Source organism: Littorina saxatilis, linkage group LG5, assembly GCF_037325665.1.
Source record: "Littorina saxatilis isolate snail1 linkage group LG5, US_GU_Lsax_2.0, whole genome shotgun sequence".
Classification (NCBI taxonomy): domain Eukaryota; kingdom Metazoa; phylum Mollusca; class Gastropoda; order Littorinimorpha; family Littorinidae; genus Littorina; species Littorina saxatilis.
This window is the reverse complement of record NC_090249.1, coordinates 1,033,943-1,059,939: the sequence shown is the minus strand read 5'-3', so window position 1 is coordinate 1,059,939 and position 25,997 is coordinate 1,033,943. Positions and strand designations below refer to the sequence as shown.

Genomic DNA, 25,997 nt, shown 5'->3' with positions numbered 1-25,997 from the left:
AACACCTTTCTTTCTTTATTTGGTGTTTAACGTCGTTTTCAACCGTTCAAGGTTATATCGCGACGGGGAAAGGGGGGGAGATGGGATAGAGCCACTTGTTAATTGTTTCTTGTTCACAAAAGCACTAATCAAAAAATTGCTCCAGGGGCATTCAAACACCTGTAGACAGTTCATTCATATAACATGTAGTAATACATATACCATGCTGTGAATGACAAGTAAGTGCTTTGGATATTGACAGAGTTATAGTTAATCCTATCACTTTTCAGTACTCAATCTTTCCGAAACCTTAACAACCCCATGAATACCACCCTCCAATATTTATGCTGAGCGCAATAATTGAAATTCTTTTTGTCACATTTATCATATCACAGATGTCTCCCATGCCAATGAAATAATGTTAGCATTCTTATTTTAAAATGTGTAAAGCAAGCTCCATAGCAGACACCTAATTTCCCTCTATGCATGCAATAGGCTCATTCCCACACTCCACCTATCTCATCCAGTCTAATTCACTCTCTTCTCTCTCACTTAGCCCTCTCGTCAATTCTCATTCTCTCTTCTCTCTTACTCAATCCTGACATCAGTTCTAATTCACTTTCTTCTCTGTCACGCAATCATAAAATGTTGAGATTTTTCAGCAAATTGTCAGTCCTGCTCACTTAGACACAGATTACCTGATCTAGATAAAAACTGTATTCTTTCTTGATCAGCATTATACATATTCAGTAATGTGTTCAAAACTATTTCCTTAAACTTCTGTCAGTATATGCTTCACTTTTTGCACATTCACAAATTTCAAAGCAGAAATGTTTGAGACAGTAGAAACTACATAGGCTGTCACTGACGGTGATGTTAGAAAGTATTTCAGTTGTGAGCACATAGGCTGTCACTGACGGTGATGTTAGAAAGTATTTCAGTTGTGAGCACATAGGCTGTCACTGACGGTGATGTTAGAAAGTATTTCAGTTGTGAGCACATAGGCTGTCACTGACGGTGATGTTAGAAAGTATTTCAGTTGTGAGCACATAGGCTGTCACTGACGGTGATGTTAGAAAGTATTTCAATTGTGAGCACAGGGGTTGTGAAGGGTTCAATCTTTATGTCTAGATAAAACGTCTTAGGTGCAAAGCGTGTGAGGAAATGACCAGGTAAACACCATGGTCCATTATCTTGCACGGTTGAAGATGACATAGGCTCTCCACATCACAGCCGCACACAATATGACTGCTCCTGCATGCACCACCCATGATGTCTGGTGACCATTCTTGCTTTCCTAACATAGAAAACAGACCACACTTTAATATTAAATCTAACACAGTTTTGACAAATATGTTCTTTGTGTAAACCGCTCAACTCGGAGCATATTTCATGTACATGCACTAGCTGGGCACAAATCTAAGAGTAACCACAGAAGTATCATGAAGCTTGTAGTTATAACACAACATCTTGATAATCAAAACCACATTACAAAAGTCGCGTAAGGAGAAAATACAACATTTAGTCAAGCTCAGTCGAACTCACAGAATGAAACTGAACGCATTGCATTTTTTTTCTCCAAGACCGTACAATCGTAGCATCGTCTGTCCACCGCTCGTGGCAAAGGCAGTGACATTAATTAACAATACAGAAAAGCGCGGTAGCGGTTGCGCTGAGGAGGATAGCCCGCTTTTCTATATCTATATTCTTTGTAACTCTCTGAACGTGTTTTTAATCTAAACATATCATATCTATATGTTGTTGGAATCAGGAACGGACAAGGAATCAGACGAAATTGTTTTTAAATCGATTTCGGAAATTTAATTTTAATCATAATGTTTATATTTTTAGAGCTTGTTTTTAATCCGAATATAACATAATTATATGTTTTGCGGAATCAGAAAATGATGAAGAATACGATAAACGTCATTTTGGATCGTTTTATAAAAAATTAATTTTAATTACAATTTTCAGATTTTTAATCACCAAAGTCATTAATTAAATTTTAAGCCTTCAAGCTGAAATGCAATACCAAAGTCCGGCCTTCGTCGAACATTGCTTTGCCAAAATTTTAATCAATTTGATTGAAAAATGAGGGTGTGACAATGCCGCCTCAACTTTTACAAAATGCCGGATATGACGTCATCAAAGCGATTTATCGAAAAAATGAAAAAAACGTCTGGGGATATCATACCCAGGAACTCCCGTGAAAAATTGCATACAGATCGGTCCAGTAGTTTGGTCTGAATCGCTCTACACACACACACACAGACACACACACACACACACACACACATACACCACGACCCTCGTCTCGATTCCCCCCTCGATGTTAAAACATTTAGTCAAAACTTGACTAAATGTAAAAAGAAACCTCAACAGTTAAACATGTACTTCAACTGCCCCAGTGGAGATACACACAGATAAAAGCTTTTTGTAACAATCAAAACTGAAAAAGGGGAACCGTAAATGTGGATGGTGTCCCTTGCTTGACATGTGTACAGTGGAACCCCCTGTTAAGACTTCATATTTTGTAACACCTTCCTTTTTCACCTGTTCTTTCTTTCTTTATTTGGTGTTTAACGTCGTTTTCAACCACGAAGGTTATATCGCGACGAGGGAAAGGGGGGAGATGGGATTGGGGAAAGGGGGGGAAGATGGGATAGAGCCACTTGTTAAGTGTTTCTTGTTCACAAAAGCACTAATCAAAAAATTGCTCCAGGGGCTTGCAACGTAGTACAATATATGACCTTACTGGGAGAATGCAAGTTTCCAGCACAAAGGACTAAACATTTCTTACATACTGCTTGACTAAAATCTTTACAAACATTGACTATATTCTATACAAGAACCACTTAACAAGGGTAATAAGTGAAGAATTTTATGGGTGAGAAAAGGAAAGTAAAAGGACTTTGGGGAGGCAGAAATAGAGAAGAAACAAGAAAAAGATCCTAATTAGGTTCACGGCATCGAGAGTGATGCGACCTTCTCTCAGAAGTTAGTAGAGAAGGCTCCCCCATCCACCACCCGGGGGACGCGCCTCTACGCCAATTAGGGGGCGCGAGGTTTCACCTGTTCTGTTCATAACCTGTGTAAATGTACCCCCATCTCAAGACTCCCTCTTTTTTAAGACCTAATTTTCTCATATTTTTGGAGGACTTAAGAGGGGGGGTTCCACTGTACTAATGACAGAGCAAAGTTTGTTCTGTCTGTCTAAACATTTCTCACGTTTAACCACACAAAACAAGGAATTCCAAAAAACAAATAAAACTCTCACTCACCTGGGGCAGTCCAGACACTTGTCCTTTGAGAAGTGGGGGTGGAACATCGGGTCGCACAGCGTCACGCTTGGATGTGAGCAGTCGCCCCTTGAGGTAGTGCTTTCCTGTCTCCACGATCTCCACCTCCACCATCTTCCCCATCAGGTCTTCATCCTTCGGCACCAGCACCTTCACACAGGTAACACATTACAGTTTTGCTTATCACAGGTATGTAATATGCTCCATTCGAGCATGGAAGCTGGTGATTGTATTAACTGTGCATGTAACATAAATATCTGAAAATGAGCTATTCTATAGATTTCTGGCAACTACCAGGGCGGCGCTATTTCTCTGCTTATAACAGAGCACATGAATGCTTTACAACATTTCTATTACCACCTGAATACTTTACAACATTTCTATTACCACCTGAATGCTTTACAACATTTCTATTACCACCTGAATGCTTTACAACATTTCTATTACCACCTGAATGCTTTACAACATTTCTATTACCACCTGAATGCTTTACAACATTTCTATTACCACATGAATGCTTTACAACATTTCTATTACCACATGAATGCTTTACAACATTTCTATTACCACATGAATGCTTTACAACATTTCTATTACCACCTGAATACTTTACAACATTTCTATTACCACCTGAATGCTTTACAACATTTCTATTACCACCTGAATGCTTTACAACATTTCTATTACCACCTGAATGCTTTACAACATTTCTATTACCACCTGAATACAGATTCATGGATTCAAAGCAATTGACTGCATAACACCTTTTTACTACTGGAACAGAACTGTACAGAAACACGCCAGACTGGTCACAGCACATGTTATCAGACTACTACTGGAACAGAACTGTACAGAAACACGCCAGACTGGTCACAGCACATGTTATCAGACTACTACTGGAACAGAACTGTACAGAAACACGCCAGACTGGTCACAGCACATGTTATCAGACTACTACTGGAACAGAACTGTACAGAAACACGCCAGACTGGTCACAGCACATGTTATCAGACTACTACTGGAACAGAACTGTACAGAAACACGCCAGACTGGTCACAGCACATGTTATCAGACTACTACTGGAACAGAACTGTACAGAAACACGCCAGACTGGTCACAGCACATGTTATCAGACTACTACTGGAACAGAACTGTACAGAAACACGCCAGACTGGTCACAGCACATGTTATCAGACCAGGTTCTGATTCGTTTGTCATAGTTCCACTTCCTTAGCAATAGGGCCCCAAGGCTGAAATAGAGTGGTGTGAGACTATCCAATGAGATTTCTTGAATTCCCCCCACGTGCTTATCTGAATAGCACTATAAAATAGCTAATAACAACAACAATTCAGCAAAACAGATCTATAGTACACACCTGGTCATAGCTCTTGTTGTGAGCGACAAAGTACTGTTTGTCGTGTGAAATCTCTGTCACCAACACCTGCTGCTTCTCACCAAGCTGAAACACAAACATGGACAATGAAAATGTCGTCTGCTTACAAATGTTCAGTATTTTGAAATCTGCTTTGAGATATAGAGATTACACAACGTCATCGAGTGAGGGACCGAAAAATATTGAAACTCGAGGATGATTTTTTTGTGGTATCAACCGAGACCGTAGGTCGAGGTTGATACCACACAAAAAAATCATCCGAGAGTTTCAATATTTTTTGGTCCCTCACAAGATGACGTTTGTGTAATTTGTGTATACAATGATCAACGACAAAGACAAAAATTAAAACAAAAACAACACGAACTCTTTTCCATCGAGGAATGGTGGAAGGAAAATAACACAACCGGAAATAGATCTAGATCTAAATTGATCTCTATGACCCGTGCCTTGATACCATTGAGATCATAGGAGATGCACAGCAGTGCCGATACCAGGTTTCTTTAGCTTCACTTTAAAATGATATCAGAACGATAGTTATTCACTTGAAAGTGAACACAGGAGAGTTGTATACAAAGAAAGTATCACCCATGCCCTGTTGCAATTAAAAATCATAAAATGCACACACAAATTCAAAATCCACAAAAAATACAACAGGACCAATGTGCAGTTCTATGAGGTGAGTTATGAAATCTATCAATGGTTTCATTCACACATTACATATCATATTTTGTTAATGTCACTGAGCTTATTTAATGTCTGACTTGTCCTTTCAATTTCAATATTGAAAGGACCATTTCTACAGGCTATTTAACACACCATCTTAACTCACCTTATGTGTGTAAGGATGGTAAGACTGGAAGAGCTCAGACACCTTCTTTGTGCGTTGTTTCACCTGTTGTAAACAAAGAGAAATACTTGGACTTTATGTTAATTGTTATGTTCTGTTTGAGAACAGGAAGTTTGTCCTTTAAACCCTTTTTCAGGCATTATCCTAACTCAGTTAAAGGCACCTCAGACCTTCCCCTGAAAAGTGTTGGGTTGACCGTCTCAGACCGGGCATGGGATATTCAGCGTCTCAGATCTGGCATGGGATATTCAGCGTCTCAGATCTGGCATGGGATATTCACCGTCTCAGATCTGGCATGGGATATTCACCGTTTCAGATCTGGCATGGGATATTCACCGTCTCAGATCTGGCATGGGATATTCACCGTCTCAGATCTGGCATGGGATATTCACCGTCTCAGATCTGGCATGGGATATTCACCGTCTCAGATCGGGCATGGGATAATCCCTCCATTTGTACACATAGGAAAAATCAACATCTTGACTGTGATCATCAACATCTTGACTGTGATCATCAACATCTTGACTGTGATCATCAACATCTTGACTGTGATCATCAACAAGCGTTAGAATGCAAACAGCAGGTGATGACATCTTACCTCCGGAGGAGGAATTCGGTGCATTTTAGCAGCAGGTGTGCCTGGCCGAGGGAAGAACTGGTTGATGAACAGACTGGGAAACTTGTACTGCTGAACCAACTCCATTGTTTCTTCAAAATCCTTAGAAAGGGAAAACAGCAAAACGGGAAGACAGTTCAATCTGTGCTGCAGTATTGGTCTAAATATTTTTCTGTAAGGGTATAAAATCTCAAAAGAACAAATCCTAATGCAAAGCACTTGGTAACCAAATAATTATCTCAGACAGACAAAACCAAGAGCAAACAGTGGCAACAATGTTCAGGGAGTAGGACTGGATCGGAGAAAGACCACACAGAAGGAAACCCTTGTCTGGCAGCTATGGGAAAGGAAACCCTTGTCTGGCAGCTATTGGAAAGGAAACCCTTGTCTGGCAGCTATTGGAAAGGAAACCCTTGTCTGGCAGCTATGGGAAAGGAAACCCTTGTCTGGCAGCTATTGGAAAGGAAACCCTTGTCTGGCAGCTATGGGAAAGGAAACCCTTGTCTGGCAGCTATGGGAAAGGAAACCCTTGTCTGGCAGCTATGGGAAAGGAAACCCTTGTCTGGCAGCTATGGGAAAGGATACACGATGAAGATGACATTCGCATAAGGAAAGCAGAACTGGCTTATAAAAGATATATATATATCTGAAAAAAGCATCCCCAACCCCACCCCCCACCCCCAAAACTCAAGGAAAAACAGTTCTTACAAATGATGGAGTTTAAATGTGTGTACATGGGAAGCAACCCACTTCCACCATGCTATACCTCCAAACAAACAAATTGTCAGTAATTGAACATAGAAACTAAGTAACTTATCCAGCTGTCAAGTTACCTTTTCTGTCTCTGTAGGAAATCCACAAATAATGTCTGTTGCAATGGTTACATCAGGTACCCTAAAAATGGAAACATCCCTTGATCATGTCTTTGTTACACCATGAAAGCGCTAAGCTTTTCATACATAAAATAACATCAAATGACCACCTTCAAACCCCACCCTTAGTGAAGATATGCGCACACAGAGATATATGCATGTATGCAAACATACACACTCCACTCTTAGCCTAAAACTCATCAAAACAAAACAAAACGACAAACAAAAAAACACAGTAAACAAGTCCAGCTAGTGGCTGTTACACAGTCTGGCGGTCATACAAATACAAATTCAATCATTAAAATAATACAAAACCCATGACGCAAACGTTATACAATAAAATATGTTGTTCTTTTCCTTCTACGTTCATGGGCTGCAACTCCCATGTAAACTTGTGTTTTTGCACGAGCAGGTTTCTTGTGGAATGACTGATTTTCCCCTGTCATTTAGACTGCTGTACTATGTTTTCCGAGGATGCATGCTGGGTGTTTTCGTATTTCTATAACCCACCGAACTCTGACATGGATTACAGTATCTTTATTGTGAGTACTTGGTCTTGTTCCTGCATGTACACATGAAGGTGGATAAGGCACTGGCAGATCTGCACATAAGTTGACCTGGGAGATTGAAAAAAAAAAGCAGCTGGGATTCGAACTCCAAACCAAACGTCTTAACCACTTAACAAATAAAATGTCCATTTTCCATTTCCATATAAAGTTTTCTCACCTTGCTTTCAGAAAATCAGCTACATGTCTGAAATCAGCACAGCAGTATTCTCTCTTCATATCCATCAACACACTGTCAGACGCTGCCTGTACAGGCACATGCAAGAAGGAGTAGACTCTCGGGTGATTCAATATTTTTGCTATTTCCTGAAAAAGGTCAAACATACGTTAAAATATATGCTAAAACCTGAATGCAAACCAACAGAACTCCATCAATGTAGCCGTCAACCACAATATGACCAATAATGAATCCACATTTATCTCATTAACAGATACACTAACACTCAGCCATAGCCACAATGCATGTACATAGTAAGAAAGTGTGTGTGTGTGTGTGTGTGTGTGTGTGTGTGGTGTGTGTGTGTGTGTGTGTGTGTCTGTGTGTCTGTGTGTCTGCCTGTCTGTGTGTGTGTGTGTGGTGTGTGTGTGTGTGGTGTGTGTGTGTGTGGTGTGTGTGGTGTGTGTCTGTGTGTCTGCCTGTCTGCCTGTCTGTGTGTGTGTGTGTGTGTCTGCCTGTCTGTGTGTGTGTGTGTGTGGTGTGTGTCTGTGTGTCTGCCTGTCTGTGTGTGTGTGGTGTGTGTGTGTGTGTGTCTGTGTGTCTGCCTGTCTGTGTGTGTGTGTGTGTGTGTGTCTGTGTGTCTGTGTGTCTGCCTGTCTGTGTGTGTGTGCGTCCATCCACCAAATATTTTAAGTATAACATGAGGCAACAGCAATCTACATTAGCAAATTTGACAAAAACATCAACACACAAAAAATAACAGCAACAAAAATGTATAACAAAATCAAAACTTGCAAAAGCCTACCTCCAGGTGTTCAAGGATGTATGGGGGGTTCGTCATTCCCAGTCTCATGCGGGCACCCTGAGGGATGACCTCAACCAGTTGCCATAGCAACTCTGGCAAAGTCACACCAATGTCATGGCCATAAGCGCCAAGGTCTTCTGATGTCAGCCAGATTTCAACCACACCCTCTGAAACAGAAGAAAAATTTAAGTCGGGATAAAAGCAAGTCTATCGTCGGTGAAATCGTGGGACCTCGTAAGTGACACCGACGCTATGTAAATTGTTTGGGCACAGATCAAGTCCACATGATTTAAAGTGTGAGAGTGTATGTATGTACATGTATGTATGCAGTGTTGTTCCAAGACGAAGAGGACAATATGTCAGTTGGACCTGGATTGAATATATGTATGCGTCAGATTATTAAAAAGAAAAGGTATGCGCAAATGACCGAAGACTAAGGCCTGGGAACAAAAACACTGTGTTTGGGCTTTCAAGCAATTCTGTGTGCACTACCTGTAATTGTATCTGTAATTGTACCTGTAATTGAAGATCAACATGCATTAGCTCATTTTACCCAGCAGTGTGCCCTTGCCACAGTTTTCAGCTAATAAGTGCCTTGTACTTATAGGCAAAAACATATTTTTATATTCTTACTTTGCTTTTTTATCTTTTTAATACTGTCAGATCATATTAATATTAATATTATTATCATACACTAGTAATATTAAAGGTCATATTAACACCAACCTGCAAATGATTGCCTGGCTCTTTCCACGATCTCCTCTGGTCGATAGCTGCCCAAGTCTCCTCTTGCATGCTTTGTTTTGCAGTACGTACACTGATTCAGGCACCTGTCAATCAAGACATAATATTTAACTCATTTGAAAAGATTTGTTTGTTTGTTTGCTTGCTTAACGCCCAGCCGACCACGAAGGGCCATATCAGGGCGGTGCTGCTTTGACATATATAACGTGCGCCACACACAAGACAGAAGTCGCAGCACAGGCTTCATGTCTCACCCAGTCACATTATTCTGACACCGGACCAACCAGTCCTAGCACTAACCCCATAATGCCAGACACCAGGCGGAGCAGCCACTAGATGGCCAATTTTAAAGTCTTAGGTATGACCCGGCTGGGGTTCGAACCCACGACCTCCCGATCACGGGGCGGACGCCTTACCCCTAGGCCAACCGTGCCGGTATTTGAAAAGATCAAAAATATTTCTACTGATATCAATTATACTACACAGCAAAGAGACATGCATGAAACAGCACTGGGTTTCTAAGGCCAGCATAAAGATAAAACTAATGCACATAAACTCTCACACCTTAAAGCTAATGCTGACAATATCCTTCTGGATAGCAAAAAGGAGCAAAGTTAACCATCAAAACGGAAAACTTATTCTAAAAGATGCTTTGATTTCAGGACCATTTACAAAACAACAACAGCAAGAACAACAGCAAGAACAACAGCAAGAACAACAGCAAGAACAACAGCAAGAACAACAGCAAGAACAACAGCAAGAACAACAGCAAGAACAACAGCAAGAACAACAGCAAGAACAACACCAAAACCCGCCATACCCTGTGTTAATAGCGATGATTTCTATGAGAGGATTTTTGCGTATCTTGGGCAGACTCAAGGCTGCTCCACCAGATTTCTTCCCGGACTGTTTCTTCTGACCAAACAACCGCACCGTGTGACCTGCACATCAAATCAAAACATAATGTATCGTTTGAGCATCGGATTTTTCTTCTTTGAAACATGTGACATCAGAGGCCAACCAAAACTCATAGACTGGCCAAGACTATAAAACTCATAGGCTGGCCAAGACTATAAAAGAGTGCATTTTTGTATGCGTTCAGTCGTTAAAAATTAGAAGAGTTTGAACTAAAATGAATTGATACATAAATGTTAGTTGCGTTTTAGATTCAAATATGACATTTGACACAGATCTCAACATTCACTGTTCACCTTGTCCACTAGCATGATCTCTTAGAACATACTTACATACACACAGGCAGACAGCCTGACAGGGGCACACTCACACACAGACACAGATCTCAACATTCACTGTTCACCTCGTCCACTAGCATCATCTCTTAGAACATACTTACATACACACAGGCAGACAGCCTGACAGGGGCACACTCACGTACAGACACAGATCTCAACATTCACTGTTCACCTCGTCCACTAGCATCATCTCTTAGAACATACTTACATACACACAGGCAGACAGCCTGACAGGGGCACACACACGCACAGACACAGATCCATGCAAACAGTGTGCTAAATACAAAACACTGACCTTGATGTAAGCTGCTTTGGGAACAAAATGTGTGCACTATTCAATAGAATGTTTGAGCTCACAGAATCACAGAGTAATGTGTGACTGTGTGACTGTGTGTGCATGTGTGTGTGACAGACGGGGGTGCAGGGGTGGCAATTAGAAGGATATGGGTCCCTCAGGACAAAAAGAAAACTCCATTTATTTCGGCAGATTTACTCACCTTTTAATGTCTCCTCCACCACTTCCACAACCCGGTCTATCTGCTGTACACCCACCACGCTCAAGCCCTGCGCACAAAACACCACATGACATTTCACACTGTACGACTACAAGACCAACCCCCACTTTTGAGGTAAAACTGAGAAAAACCATCACATTAGGCGCTTCCGGTCTATAAGCACTATTCAAAGGAAGAATACAGAGTGGAAATATTTTTGCTCTGGATGGGCGATGAGATTAACGGGAGGTGCATTGTGAGAGCATTGTGAGAGCTGGTTGGCCTTGAGACCAGCCGCCTGCCCCAGTTTACAGACACTGACCTTCTTCCCCGGGGTCAATGACCGAGTTTTATCTATGATCTATGAGAGGTCGGTCTCCTTTCATGTCTAAGAGGAAACACTGCCTGCCCCCGTTTACAGACACTGACCTTCTTCCCCGGGGTCAATGGCCAAGTATTATCTATGAGACCATCCTCTCCTTTCATGTCTGAGAGGAAACACTGCCTGCACCAGTTTACAGACACTGACCTTCTTCCCCGGGGTCAATGGCCGAGTATTATCTATGAGACCATCCTCTCCTTTCATGTCTGAGAGGAAACACTGCCTGCACCAGTTTACAGACACTGACCTTCTTACCCGGGGTCAGTGACCGAGTTTAACCTATGGGGCGGTCTCTTTGATGTCTGAGAGGAAACTTGGCCAGGGTACTAGTACCTTCTTCTTCTTCTTCCCCGTTCCAGGGTACTAGTAGCAAAAACATGCAATTGCATTATCACAAGTTGTTTGACTAGTACTCACCTGGATTTCTATTTCAGCCACACATAAGGCGCTTCCGTAAAATAAGCCACAGGGGTCAAGTGTGAGAAAAAAAGTTGTGCCTTATAGTCCGAAAAATATGGTACACGTGCCTTACCTGCATATACTGCCCATTAGGTTGGCCTTGAGGTACGCAGCCGGCAAGGACCAGTCTCTTGTCCAGTTTCTGGGCCTGAGTGATTTCGTTGCGGAAATGGTCTTCTGCTGGACTCTTCACGGTGCATGAATTCAGCAGCCACAGGTCTGCGTCCTCTTTGGAGTCTGTGGTCAAGTAAACACAGACAGTAAGATACAGTGGAACCTCCCTTTGAAGACCTCAAAAATCAGGTCCCTCCCAGTCCTAAAATAGAGGTAAACTTACAGAGGTTATGAACAGAAAATCCTAAAGATCTAGGTCTTAAAAAGGGGGAAAGTCTTAAACTAGGGGGTTTTTAACGAGGGGGATTGCACTGTAGTGACAAGAAAAGCATATCTGTCAGCTCTGAAATGTTAACATCTCTTGACCAGCAACAAAATGTATGTATTGGGTTGTTTCCCACGCTACAAGCAAACAAACAAACTATAAATATTGTCCAACAAAAGCAAACAAGAAGGGCAAAGCCCATACGACTCACATGTTTTACACATTTTTCCTACCAAAATACATGTGACCTTGACCCAAGGTCAAGGTCATCCAAGGTCATGCAACACAAAGCTGTTAATTCAAGACATAGGAAGTACAATGGTGCTTATTGGCTCTTTCTACCATGAGATATGGTCACTTTTAGTGGTTCACTACCTTATTCTGGTCACATTTCATAAGGGTCAAAGTGACCTTGACCTTGATCATATGTGACCAAATGTGTCTCATGATGAAAGCATAACATGTGCCCCACATAATTTTTAAGTTTGAAACAGTTATCTTCCATAGTTCAGGGTCAAGGTCACTTCAAAATATGTATACAATCCAACTTTGAAGAGCTCCTGTGACCTTGACCTTGAAGCAAGGTAAACCAAACTGGTATCAAAAGATGGGGCTTACTTTGCCCTATATATCATATATAGGTGAGGTATTGAATCTCAAAAACTTCAGAGAAAATGGGAAAAATATGAAAAATAGCTGTTTTTTAGGCAACATTTATGGCCCCTGCGACCTTGACCTTGAAGCAAGGTCAAGATGCTATGTATGTTTTTTGGGGCCTTGTCATGATACACCATCTTGCCAAATTTGGTACTGATAGACTGAATAGTGTCCAAGAAATATCCAACGTTAAAGTTTTCCGGACGGACGTCCGGACGGACGGACGGACGGACGACTGGGGTGAGTACATAGACTCACTTTTGCTTCGCATGTGAGTCAAAAAGCATGTAAAAGTATAGATCTGGTTACTTCCTATTTGCAACTGTGATTACTTCAATCATAGACCTATATTAGGTCCCTGCTTCAATCATAGACCTATATTAGGTCCCTGCTTCAATCTTACATTATGCACCCTCTGCATGATTTTCTCTGTGGCATGAGCAGTGTTACAATTTCTCTCACGAAATCATAACTACTGGCCATGAGTGAAACGGATTAAACAATTAGAAATGAAAGTTACCTGTGATTCAGGATCACAAGATTTTGAATGAAGAATATGGTCCTACCCTTAACGGAGACAGTCAATTACTAAGAGTGCCACACTTTTCTTTCCTTTTCACTGAAAAATAAAAACATCATCCGTAAGATTAGTGAATATCCATTACCTGTGATTCTAAAACCATATGCTGCTAACTGTCCAGCCATGTATTCGCTGTCTGAATTGTTGTGTGAACAGCCCCAGGTTTTTACATACACTTTCTGAGTGCCTGCAACAAATGAAAGTGTAAATAACAATCCATGAACAATAAGTGAATGACTACTTTTTCTTCTAAATCTTTGCAAGTTGATATCTATGTATGCAAAATCTTGCCTGGTTTTCATCTGCCACAATAACTTGAAGTATACATTTATATATTGACAAAACATAACTCACAGACAACCATGTAGTCACCCCTTAATGTAGTCACCCCTTAATGCAGTCAGTGAGTATAATACATGCAGATTCACAGTGTCACAGCACACGCAGCCAGGCAAGACAAACAGACGGATAAACAGCCAGGCAAGACAAACAGACGGATAAACAGACAGGCAAGACAAACAGACGGATAAACAGACAGGCAAGACAAACAGACGGATAAACAGCCAGGCAAGACAGACGGATAAACAGCCAGGCAAGACAAACAGACGGATAAACAGACAGGCAAGACAAAGAGACGGATAAACAGACAGGCAAGACAAACAGACGGATAAACAGACAGGCAAGACAAAGAGACGGATAAACAGACAGGCAAGACAAACAGACGGATAAACAGCCAGGCAAGACAAACAGACGGATAAACAGCCAGGCAAGACAAACAGACGGATAAACAGCCAGGCAAGACAAACAGACGGATAAACAGCCAGGCAAGACAAACAGACGGATAAACAGACAGGCAAGACAAACAGACGGATAAACAGACAGGCACACATGCAACACCAGAGTCTGCTTGCCGGTCTGTCTGCCCCTTCTTATATCTGTGTGCGTACGGTGTCTCTCTCAATTAATTATCCCAGCAAAGCTGGAGGTATCCCACGAACGCTATACTGTAATCGACTTGAGAAAATGTTCATGCCAATAATTAATACATGATAAAGAAGGATTCTTTGTGCCCTAACTGGGGCTACAGTTGGGGATGGAAGTTCAAGAAAAATTGGGAACATACTAACTAAAATACGGTGGGTGCCGACCAATTCTTCGATTTTTGATCCAACGCCACCCAGGGCCGCTTTGTTGGGGTAGAATTTCCGAGACTACAGCAAATGTGCTCGCGCAAGCATACGTCACGATGTTTTAACGTCAATGCAACGTGACGTCATCCCCTCTCAGGGCTTTCTCTCGCGCGTGTGTGTTTGCATGTTTATGTGCACAAGTGTGTGTGTGTGTCTGTCTGTCTATGTACATTTTAGTGTGTGTTTTGTGTGCAGGAATGGTGTGTGTGTGTCTGTCTGTCTATGTACATTTTAGTGTGTGTTTTGTGTGCAGGAATGGTGTGTGTGTGTCTGTCTGTCTATGTACATTTTAGTGTGTGTTTTGTGTGCAGGAATGGTGTGTGTGTGTCTGTCTGTCTATGTACATTTTAGTGTGTGTTTTGTGTGCAGGAATGGTGTGTGTGTGTCTGTCTGTCTATGTACATTTTAGTGTGTGTTTTGTGTGCAGGAATGGTGTGTGTGTGTCTGTCTGTCTATGTACATTTTAGTGTGTGTTTTGTGTGCAGGAATGGTGTGTGTGTGTCTGTCTGTCTATGTACATTTTAGTGTGTGTTTTGTGTGCAGGAATGGTGTGTGTGTGTCTGTCTGTCTATGTACATTTTAGTGTGTGTTTTGTGTGCAGGAATGGTGTGTGTGTGTGTGTTTGTCTGTCTATGTACATTTTAGTGTGTGTTTTGTGTGCAGGAATGGTGTGTGTGTCTGTCTGTCTATGTACATTTTAGTGTGTGTTTTGTGTGCAGGAATGGTGTGTCTGTCTGTCTGTCTATGTACATTTTAGTGTGTGTTTTGTGTGCAGGAATGGTGTGTGTGTCTGTCTGTCTATGTACATTTCAGTGTGTGTTTTGTGTGCAGGAATGGTGTGAGTGTCTGTCTGTCTGTCTATGTACATTTTAGTGTGTGTTTTGTGTGCAGGAATGGTGTGAGTGTGTGTCTGTCTGTCTATGTACATTTTAGTGTGTGTTTTGTGTGCAGGAATGGTGTGTGTGTGTCTGTCTGTCTATGTACATTTTAGTGTGTGTTTTGTGTGCAGGAATGGTGTGTGTGTGTCTGTCTGTCTATGTACATTTTAGTGTGTGTTTTGTGTGCAGGAATGGTGTGTGTGTGTCTGTCTGTCTATGTACATTTTAGTGTGTGTTTTGTGTGCAGGAATGGTGTGTGTGTGTCTGTCTGTCTATGTACATTTTAGTGTGTGTTTTGTGTGCAGGAATGGTGTGAGTGTCTGTCTGTCTGTCTATGTACATTTTAGTGTGTGTTTTGTGTGCAGGAATGGTGTGAGTGTGTGTCTGTCTGTCTATGTACATTTTAGTGTGTGTTTTGTGTGCAGGAATGGTGTGTGTGTGTCTGTCTGTCTATGTACATTTTAGTGTGTGTTTTGTGTGCAGGAATGGTGTGAGTGTCTGTCTGTCTGTCTATGTACATTTTAGTGTGTGTTTTGTGTGCAGGAATGGTGTGAGTGTGTGTCTGTCTGTCTATGTACATTTTAGTGTGTGTTTTGTGTGCAGGAATGGTGTGAGTGTCTGTCTGTCTGTCTATGTACATTTTAGTGTGTGTTTTGTGTGCAGGAATGGTGTGAGTGTGTGTCTGTCTGTCTATGTACATTTTAGTGTGTGTTTTGTGTGCAGGAATGGTGTGTGTGTGTCTGTCTGTCTATGTACATTTTAGTGTGTGTTTTGTGTGCAGGAATGGTGTGTGTGTGTCTGTCTGTCTATGTACATTTTAGTGTGTGTTTTGTGTGCAGGAATGGTGTGTGTGTGTCTGTCTGTCTATGTACATTTTAGTGTGTGTTTTGTGTGCAGGAATGGTGTGTGTGTGTCTGTCTGTCTATGTACATTTTAGTGTGTGTTTTGTGTGCAGGAATGGTGTGTGTGTGTCTGTCTGTCTATGTACATTTTAGTGTGTGTTTTGTGTGCAGGAATGGTGTGTGTGTGTCTGTCTGTCTATGTACATTTTAGTGTGTGTTTTGTGTGCAGGAATGGTGTGAGTGTCTGTCTGTCTGTCTATGTACATTTTAGTGTGTGTTTTGTGTGCAGGAATGGTGTGAGTGTGTGTCTGTCTGTCTATGTACATTTTAGTGTGTGTTTTGTGTGCAGGAATGGTGTGAGTGTCTGTCTGTCTGTCTATGTACATTTTAGTGTGTGTTTTGTGTGCAGGAATGGTGTGAGTGTCTGTCTGTCTGTCTATGTACATTTTAGTGTGTGTTTTGTGTGCAGGAATGGTGTGTGTGTGTCTGTCTGTCTATGTACATTTTAGTGTGTGTTTTGTGTGCAGGAATGGTGTGTGTGTGTCTGTCTGTCTATGTACATTTTAGTGTGTGTTTTGTGTGCAGGAATGGTGTGTGTGTGTCTGTCTGTCTATGTACATTTTAGTGTGTGTTTTGTGTGCAGGAATGGTGTGTGTGTGTCTGTCTGTCTATGTACATTTTAGTGTGTGTTTTGTGTGCAGGAATGGTGTGAGTGTCTGTCTGTCTGTCTATGTACATTTTAGTGTGTGTTTTGTGTGCAGGAATGGTGTGAGTGTGTGTCTGTCTGTCTATGTACATTTTAGTGTGTGTTTTGTGTGCAGGAATGGTGTGTGTGTGTCTGTCTGTCTATGTACATTTTAGTGTGTGTTTTGTGTGCAGGAATGGTGTGAGTGTCTGTCTGTCTGTCTATGTACATTTTAGTGTGTGTTTTGTGTGCAGGAATGGTGAGTGTGTGTCTGTCTGTCTATGTACATTTTAGTGTGTGTTTTGTGTGCAGGAATGGTGTGTGTGTGTCTGTCTGTCTATGTACATTTTAGTGTGTGTTTTGTGTGCAGGAATGGTGTGAGTGTGTGTCTGTCTGTCTATGTACATTTTAGTGTGTGTTTTGTGTGCAGGAATGGTGTGAGTGTGTGTCTGTCTGTCTATGTACATTTTAGTGTGTGTTTTGTGTGCAGGAATGGTGTGTGTGTGTCTGTCTGTCTATGTACATTTTAGTGTGTGTTTTGTGTGCAGGAATGGTGTGTGTGTGTCTGTCTGTCTATGTACATTTTAGTGTGTGTTTTGTGTGCAGGAATGGTGTGTGTGTGTCTGTCTGTCTATGTACATTTTAGTGTGTGTTTTGTGTGCAGGAATGGTGTGTGTGTGTCTGTCTGTCTATGTACATTTTAGTGTGTGTTTTGTGTGCAGGAATGGTGTGAGTGTCTGTCTGTCTGTCTATGTACATTTTAGTGTGTGTTTTGTGTGCAGGAATGGTGTGAGTGTGTGTCTGTCTGTCTATGTACATTTTAGTGTGTGTTTTGTGTGCAGGAATGGTGTGTGTGTGTCTGTCTGTCTATGTACATTTTAGTGTGTGTTTTGTGTGCAGGAATGGTGTGAGTGTCTGTCTGTCTGTCTATGTACATTTTAGTGTGTGTTTTGTGTGCAGGAATGGTGTGAGTGTGTGTCTGTCTGTCTATGTACATTTTAGTGTGTGTTTTGTGTGCAGGAATGGTGTGAGTGTCTGTCTGTCTGTCTATGTACATTTTAGTGTGTGTTTTGTGTGCAGGAATGGTGTGAGTGTGTGTCTGTCTGTCTATGTACATTTTAGTGTGTGTTTTGTGTGCAGGAATGGTGTGTGTGTGTCTGTCTGTCTATGTACATTTTAGTGTGTGTTTTGTGTGCAGGAATGGTGTGTGTGTGTCTGTCTGTCTATGTACATTTTAGTGTGTGTTTTGTGTGCAGGAATGGTGTGTGTGTGTCTGTCTGTCTATGTACATTTTAGTGTGTGTTTTGTGTGCAGGAATGGTGTGTGTGTGTCTGTCTGTCTATGTACATTTTAGTGTGTGTTTTGTGTGCAGGAATGGTGTGTGTGTGTCTGTCTGTCTATGTACATTTTAGTGTGTGTTTTGTGTGCAGGAATGGTGTGTGTGTGTCTGTCTGTCTATGTACATTTTAGTGTGTGTTTTGTGTGCAGGAATGGTGTGAGTGTCTGTCTGTCTGTCTATGTACATTTTAGTGTGTGTTTTGTGTGCAGGAATGGTGTGAGTGTGTGTCTGTCTGTCTATGTACATTTTAGTGTGTGTTTTGTGTGCAGGAATGGTGTGAGTGTCTGTCTGTCTGTCTATGTACATTTTAGTGTGTGTTTTGTGTGCAGGAATGGTGTGAGTGTGTGTCTGTCTGTCTATGTACATTTTAGTGTGTGTTTTGTGTGCAGGAATGGTGTGTGTGTGTCTGTCTGTCTATGTACATTTTAGTGTGTGTTTTGTGTGCAGGAATGGTGTGTGTGTGTCTGTCTGTCTATGTACATTTTAGTGTGTGTTTTGTGTGCAGGAATGGTGTGTGTGTGTCTGTCTGTCTATGTACATTTTAGTGTGTGTTTTGTGTGCAGGAATGGTGTGTGTGTGTCTGTCTGTCTATGTACATTTTAGTGTGTGTTTTGTGTGCAGGAATGGTGTGAGTGTCTGTCTGTCTGTCTATGTACATTTTAGTGTGTGTTTTGTGTGCAGGAATGGTGTGAGTGTGTGTCTGTCTGTCTATGTACATTTTAGTGTGTGTTTTGTGTGCAGGAATGGTGTGTGTGTGTCTGTCTGTCTATGTACATTTTAGTGTGTGTTTTGTGTGCAGGAATGGTGTGAGTGTCTGTCTGTCTGTCTATGTACATTTTAGTGTGTGTTTTGTGTGCAGGAATGGTGTGAGTGTGTGTCTGTCTGTCTATGTACATTTTAGTGTGTGTTTTGTGTGCAGGAATGGTGTGAGTGTCTGTCTGTCTGTCTGTCTATGTACATTTTAGTGTGTGTTTTGTGTGCAGGAATGGTGTGAGTGTGTGTCTGTCTGTCTATGTACATTTTAGTGTGTGTTTTGTGTGCAGGAATGGTGTGTGTGTGTCTGTCTGTCTATGTACATTTTAGTGTGTGTTTTGTGTGCAGGAATGGTGTGTGTGTGTCTGTCTGTCTATGTACATTTTAGTGTGTGTTTTGTGTGCAGGAATGGTGTGTGTGTGTCTGTCTGTCTATGTACATTTTAGTGTGTGTTTTGTGTGCAGGAATGGTGTGTGTGTGTCTGTCTGTCTATGTACATTTTAGTGTGTGTTTTGTGTGCAGGAATGGTGTGTGTGTGTCTGTCTGTCTATGTACATTTTAGTGTGTGTTTTGTGTGCAGGAATGGTGTGTGTGTGTCTGTCTGTCTATGTACATTTTAGTGTGTGTTTTGTGTGCAGGAATGGTGTGAGTGTCTGTCTGTCTGTCTATGTACATTTTAGTGTGTGTTTTGTGTGCAGGAATGGTGTGAGTGTGTGTCTGTCTGTCTATGTACATTTTAGTGTGTGTTTTGTGTGCAGGAATGGTGTGAGTGTCTGTCTGTCTGTCTATGTACATTTTAGTGTGTGTTTTGTGTGCAGGAATGGTGTGAGTGTGTGTCTGTCTGTCTATGTACATTTTAGTGTGTGTTTTGTGTGCAGGAATGGTGTCTGTCTGTCTGTCTATGTACAGTTTAGTGTGTGTTTTGTGTGCAGGAATGGTGTGTCTATCTGTCTGTCTATGTACATTTTAGTGTGTGTTTTGTGTGCAGGAATGGTGTGTGTGTCTGTCTGTCTGTCTATGTACATTTTAGTGTGTGTTTTGTGTGCAGGAATGGTGTGTGTGTGTCTGTCTGTCTATGTACATTTTAGTGTGTGTTTTGTGTGCAGGAATGGTGTGTGTGTCTGTCTGTCTGTCTATGTACATTTTAGTGTGTGTTTTGTGTGCAGGAATGGTGTGTGTGTGTGTGTCTGTCTGTCTATGTACATTTTAGTGTGTGTTTTGTGTGCAGGAATGGTGTGTGTGTGTGTGTCTGTCTGTCTATGTACAGTTTAGTGTGTGTTTTGTGTGCAGGAATGGTGTGTGTGTGTGTGTCTGTCTGTCTATGTACATTTTAGTGTGTGTTTTGTGTGCAGGAATGGTGTGTGTGTGTGTCTGTCTGTCTATGTACATTTCAGTGTGTGTTTTGTGTGCAGGAATGGTGTGTGTGTGTGTGTCTGTCTATGTACATTTTAGTGTGTGTTTTGTGTGCAGGAATGGTGTGTGTGTGTCTGTCTGTCTGTCTATGTACATTTTAGTGTGTGTTTTGTGTGCAGGAATGGTGTGTGTGTCTGTCTGTCTATGTACATTTTAGTGTGTGTTTTGTGTGCAGGAATGGTGTGTGTGTGTGTGTCTGTCTGTCTATGTACATTTTAGTGTGTGTTTTGTGTGCAGGAATGGTGTGTGTGTGTGTTTGTGTCTGTCTATGTACATTTCAGTGTGTGTTTTGTGTGCAGGAATGGTGTGTGTGTGTGTGTCTGTCTGTCTATGTACATTTCAGTGTGTGTTTTGTGTGCAGGAATGGTGTGTGTGTGTGTGTCTGTCTGTCTATGTACATTTCAGTGTGTGTTTTGTGTGCAGGAATGGTGTGTGTGTGTGTCTGTCTATGTACATTTCAGTGTGTGTTTTGTGTGCAGGAATGGTGTCTGTCTGTCTGTCTATGTACAGTTTAGTGTGTGTTTTGTGTGCAGGAATGGTGTCTGTCTGTCTGTCTATGTACATTTTAGTGTGTGTTTTGTGTGCAGGAATGGTGTGTGTGTGTCTGTCTGTCTATGTACATTTTAGTGTGTGTTTTGTGTGCAGGAATGGTGTGTGTGTGTGTGTCTGTCTGTCTATGTACATTTCAGTGTGTGTTTTGTGTGCAGGAATGGTGTGTGTGTGTGTCTGTCTGTCTATGTACATTTTAGTGTGTGTTTTGTGTGCACGAATGGTGTGTCTGTCTGTCTGTCTGTCTGTCTGTCTGTCTGTCTGTCTGTCTATGTACAGTTTAGTGTGTGTTTTGTGTGCAGGAATGGTGTGTGTGTGTGTGTTTGTGTTTATAATCTTGAGAGAGAGGTTAAAAGGAGAGAGCGTGTGTGCGTATGTGTGTGCGTGCTCGTGTGTGTGTGTGTATGTATTCTAAACTACCTCTTTCTTAAGAGAGAGAGAGAGAGAGAAACAAAAGAGAGAGAGAGAGAGAGAGAGAGAGAGAGAGAGAGAGAGAGAGAGAGAGAGAGAGAGAGAGAGAGAGAGAAAGATGTGTCCTTCACTGCGGGTATGCAGTGCCTTGGCGTTGCATTTCTACTTAATTTGTAAATTAAAAAAAAAATTAATATCTCTCTTAAAACATGTTTCCCTTCTTTAGGCTGACTCAGGCTGGATCTAAAAATGTATGAAATGATTATCTTTTAATTACATTTGGAAAATAAAATAAATCTTATCTCTCTCTTTCTCAACACCAACCTGGGATATAACTATCTCCTTTTGCTTCTTCACATGCTGCAAGTTCTGCGTCGCCAGCTCCATTTCTCTGTCTTGATCGTCTTGCCCTCGGCACAACGGAGCTTTTGGCACCAGCGCGATCAGCAACTCCAAGGTCGTTAGAAGACACAATGTCTTCAATGTCGCCTACATCTTCTTGTGAGGTATCAGCAGGCATTGTGACACACTCTGTCGATGTCACCCTTTGGTGTTGTATGTCCTGTAAATTTATAAATATTAAACTGATGTGGTTTGATGAGTAAACTAACACCCTTAGAAAAAAACTAAACCTCTGATTTTTAAGTAAGTTTGACCAGAAACATTTTTTAAAGATAGTTTCCCTTTTTTCATGATTATTTACACCAAATGTAAGTATGTTAAAAAGAACGCTCAAAATCCAAAACCTATGTTCAGATCAAACTTTCATTAATCTAACATATGTTTCTCCATCCATTTCTGGACCTATTAAAAATTAGATTGAGATGATACCCTTATCAGTAACTTGGTTATTCAATGCCCAATGTACCATGCGTTTCGCGTAACGCCTTGTGTGCCCCAAAAGGTGCTTTTTTCTTGAACAAAGTCAATTTTCTCAGCATCCAGACGACTGACAGACATAAATTTGGCGGTGCGTCCCGCTAGCGCTACGTGTCATTTGTGCTACGTATCGTTTGCGCTATTTTCTGTAGTGCTATCGACACAAATTGCCAAAAACAGTAGTGCTATCGGTACGTAGTGTTATTGCCACAATACACACATGCCATTATCACTACGTCTCAATAGAACTACGTGTCAATATCACTATTTTTGAAAAACCAATGTACTGTAGCACTACGTGTCGATAGCGCTACGTGTCGATAGCACTACTACATGTTCAAACGGCAGACACTTCCTTCTGTGTGTGCGTGTGAGTTTGTATATATATATATATTGTCTGCATGGCTGTCTGTATGTCTGTCTGTCTCTGTGTGTCTCTCTCTTTCTCTCTCCCTCTCCCTCTCTTTTCACCACGTATTTATTTCATGGTTGTTGTTGGTGTGTGTTTTTGTTTTTTTTGTTTTTGTTCTTCCCCCATCCCCCGTGCATGGTTTGTATATGAGTCTGTGGCCTTAGTATAATAAACCATTCTAAGCTCTCTCTCTCTCTCTCTCAGTCTCTCTCTCTTTTGTTTCTCTCTCTCACTCTCTCTCTCCCCTTTCTCTCTCTTTCTTTCTCTCTCTCACACACACACACACCCACACACAAACACACGTACACGCACACACACAAACGTATACGTACACACGGTATCGTACACACACACTCACACACAGAAAAACATCGGTATAATGCAAGAGAGAGGGAAAGGGGGGGAGGGGGAAAGAGGGAGCGAGAAAGAAAGAGCGAGCGAAGACAGAAAGACAGATGGAGAGAGAGAGGGGTGAGGAGAGTGGGAGTGACAAGGAGAGAGCGATTTTAAAGAGGTACAGAGAAAGATCGATTAAGAGGTACAGAGAGAGAGAGAGAGAGAGAGAGAACTCAGAATGGTTTATTATATTTAGGCCACAGAGAGAGAGAGAGATAGAGAGAGATAGAGAGAGAGAGACAGAGAGAGAGAGACAGAGTGAGTGAGCGTGCGAGTAAACAAGAGAGAGAGAGATAGTCACACACACACACACACACACACACACACACACACACTGAAACAGACATGCATATACACATACAAACCAGAAGGAGTGAGAGCGAGAGAAAAAATGAGAAAGAGAGAGTCGTCAGTAAGTAGTGGTATTGACACGTAGCGATAATGACACGTAGCGCTAAAAGATGTAGTGCTGTCGACACGTAGTGATAAAGAACGCATGATAGCGACTTATAGACAAATTATTTGCAGCACTAATCAACGTAGTGATAGCGGCATGTAGCACAAATGACACGTAGCGCTAGCGATACGCACCCTAAATTTGGTATGGATAGAATCTGCATGAGGAATACTTCATAACTGTATTGTTTATAATTATATTGTAGTCATTTAACAAGTCGCGTAAGGCAAAAATACAACATTTAGTCAAGTAGCTGTCGAACTCACAGAATGAAACTGAACGCAATGCAACGCAGCAAGGCCGTATACTCGTAGCATCGTCAGTCCACCGCTCATGGCAAAGGCAGTGAAATTGACAAGAAGAGCGGGGTAGTAGTTGCGCTGAGAAGGATAGCACGCTTTTCTGTACCTCTCTTCGTTTTAACTTTCTGAGCGTGTTTTCAATCCAAACATATCATATCTATATGTTTTTGGAATCAGGAACCGACAAGGAATAAGATGAAAGTGTTTTTAAATTGATTTCGAAAATTTAATTTTGATCATAATTTTTATATTTTTTAATTTTCAGAGCTTGTTTTTAATCCAAATATAACATATTTATATGTTTTTGGAATCAGAAAATGATGGAGAATAAGATGAACGTAAATCTGGATCGTTTTATAAAAAAAATTTTTTTTTACAATTTTCAGATTTTTATAATTTTAATGACCAAAGTCATTAATTAATTTTTAAGGCACCTAGCTGAAATGCAATACCGAAGTCCGGGCTTCGTTGGAGATTATTTGACCAAAATTTCAACCAATTTGGTTGAAAAATGAGAGCGTGACAGTGCCGCCTCAACTTTCACGAAAAGCCGGATATGACGTCATCAAAGACATTTATCAAAAAAATGAAAAAAACGTCTGAGGATATCATACCCAGGAACTCTCATGTCAAATTTCATAAAGATCGGTCCAGTAGTTTAGTCTGAATCGCTCTACACACACACACAGACAGACAGACACACACACATACACCACGACCCTCGTCTCGATTCCCCCCTCTATGTTAAAACATTTAGTCAAAACTTGACTAAATGTAAAAACAGAATAAAATACAAAGTAATAAAAGTATCCAGAACAGGATTTTTGCATTTGGACACCTTGACAGATTCCTGACCATATATATATATATAAAACATCAGAAATTGTGAAAGAAACAATTGAAAGTCAGCAGAGACTTTCTTCCGAGATTTGTTAAAATCTCTTAGCAGAGAAAGAGAGAGAGAAGAAAAGTACAGTATCCCTTCACAGACAGCCTATTGGGAGCATCAGACCCTCCTCAAGGGGGACCGAGATTTACAATGCAAAGTCCCTTTAAATATGTGCATGTCTGTGTTCCCATTTACCGACCCAACCCGGTCCCTAGCCCATTTCAGGTCTCCTCTAGCAGCCGGCAGCCAGCTGTCTACATCCCCCCCCCCCCCCCCCCTGCATTTTTATTTTTTATTTTCATACAAAGCCGGGTTTTCCCGTGTAACATGCCCCTAATGGCTTTGCCGTGAGGGCGTAAAACTTACATTTTCTCTTCCCATTTACACACACAAACATGATCATGTACATGTAATAATTGTGTTTGTGTGTGTGTGTGTGTGCTTGTGTTCGTATGTGCGAGAAAGAGAGAGAGAGTGTGTGTGTGTGACAGAGAGAGTGAGAGAGAGAAAGAGTGAGAGAGAGAAAGTGAAAGAGAGAGAGAGAGAGAGAGAGAGAGAGAGAGAGAGAGAGAGAGAGAGAAAGATAGGCTCTATTTTGTTAGTGTGTAGGCTTCGATAGCCCACAACATGCTTCAGATAAATGTTGGTAGAAGAGTGATACTGATACTTATAAGCTATGTACAACACATTTTCACAAGGACAGACGCAGAAAGCGCACAGAGACTGCAATGTTTGTTACGACAAACTTCACATTGTGAGAGAGAGAGAGAGAGAGGGAGGGAGAGAGAGAGAGAGAGAGAGAGAGAGAGAGAGAGAGAGAGAGAGAGAGAGAGAGAGAGAGAGAGAGAGAGAGTGCACTAGACAGAAACAGAGACGGAGCTTTAATCTCCGAAGGTAGAAACAGACAGAGAACAAAATTTTACAAACCTTTTTTGGAGGTAAATTTCAAGTTTAGTCGTATTAACCCCTTGACTAATACTGAACTTCAATCATCAAACACTTTGATCTGCCTTTACCTGCTTTTAGTTTTCACATCGATGTCAACACGGTTTCACCATGTGGCAGAAGACGTTCTGTGGTGGAAGGGAAGTAACTCAACATTCTTTTGTAACAGTTTAC

The 25,997-nt window shown here is 41.4% G+C and overlaps 1 protein-coding gene across 2 annotated transcripts; it reads right to left on the bottom strand.

The window, feature by feature from the left end:
• Positions 1-5: 5 nt before the first annotated feature.
• On the bottom strand, positions 6-25,967 carry LOC138966025 (threonylcarbamoyladenosine tRNA methylthiotransferase-like). 2 transcript variants are annotated; one of them, XM_070338114.1, is made up of 15 exons: positions 25,895-25,967; positions 21,868-22,105; positions 13,569-13,670; positions 11,941-12,104; positions 11,030-11,096; positions 10,100-10,220; positions 9,262-9,365; positions 8,536-8,702; positions 7,734-7,879; positions 6,969-7,029; positions 6,118-6,237; positions 5,502-5,564; positions 4,655-4,738; positions 3,261-3,428; positions 6-1,276 (listed from the first exon to the last, which is right to left on the bottom strand). In XM_070338114.1, exons 2-15 carry the CDS (start codon positions 22,061-22,063, stop codon positions 1,169-1,171), a joined length of 1,671 nt encoding a protein of 556 aa, XP_070194215.1. In that variant the 5' UTR covers positions 22,064-22,105; positions 25,895-25,967; the 3' UTR covers positions 6-1,168. The 2 variants fall into 2 exon arrangements, with proteins under 2 accessions (XP_070194215.1, XP_070194214.1); XM_070338113.1 differs by having other exon boundaries at positions 25,806-25,939.
• Positions 25,968-25,997: the final 30 nt, after the last annotated feature.

What these genes read in the sequence shown, in the direction of transcription:
- LOC138966025 (XM_070338114.1), bottom strand. Translation starts at nt 22,063, where the DNA reads ATGCCTGCTGATACCTCACAAGAAGATGTAGGCGACATTGAAGACATT. An exon ending in ATCATCGCTATTAACACAGG is followed by an intron (nt 9,366 to 10,099) that starts GTATGGCGGGTT and finishes CTTGATTGACAG; the next exon opens with GTGCCTGAATCAGTGTACGT. An exon ending in GCTGATTTTCTGAAAGCAAG is followed by an intron (nt 7,030 to 7,733) that starts GTGAGAAAACTT and finishes TTCCATTTTTAG; the next exon opens with GGTACCTGATGTAACCATTG.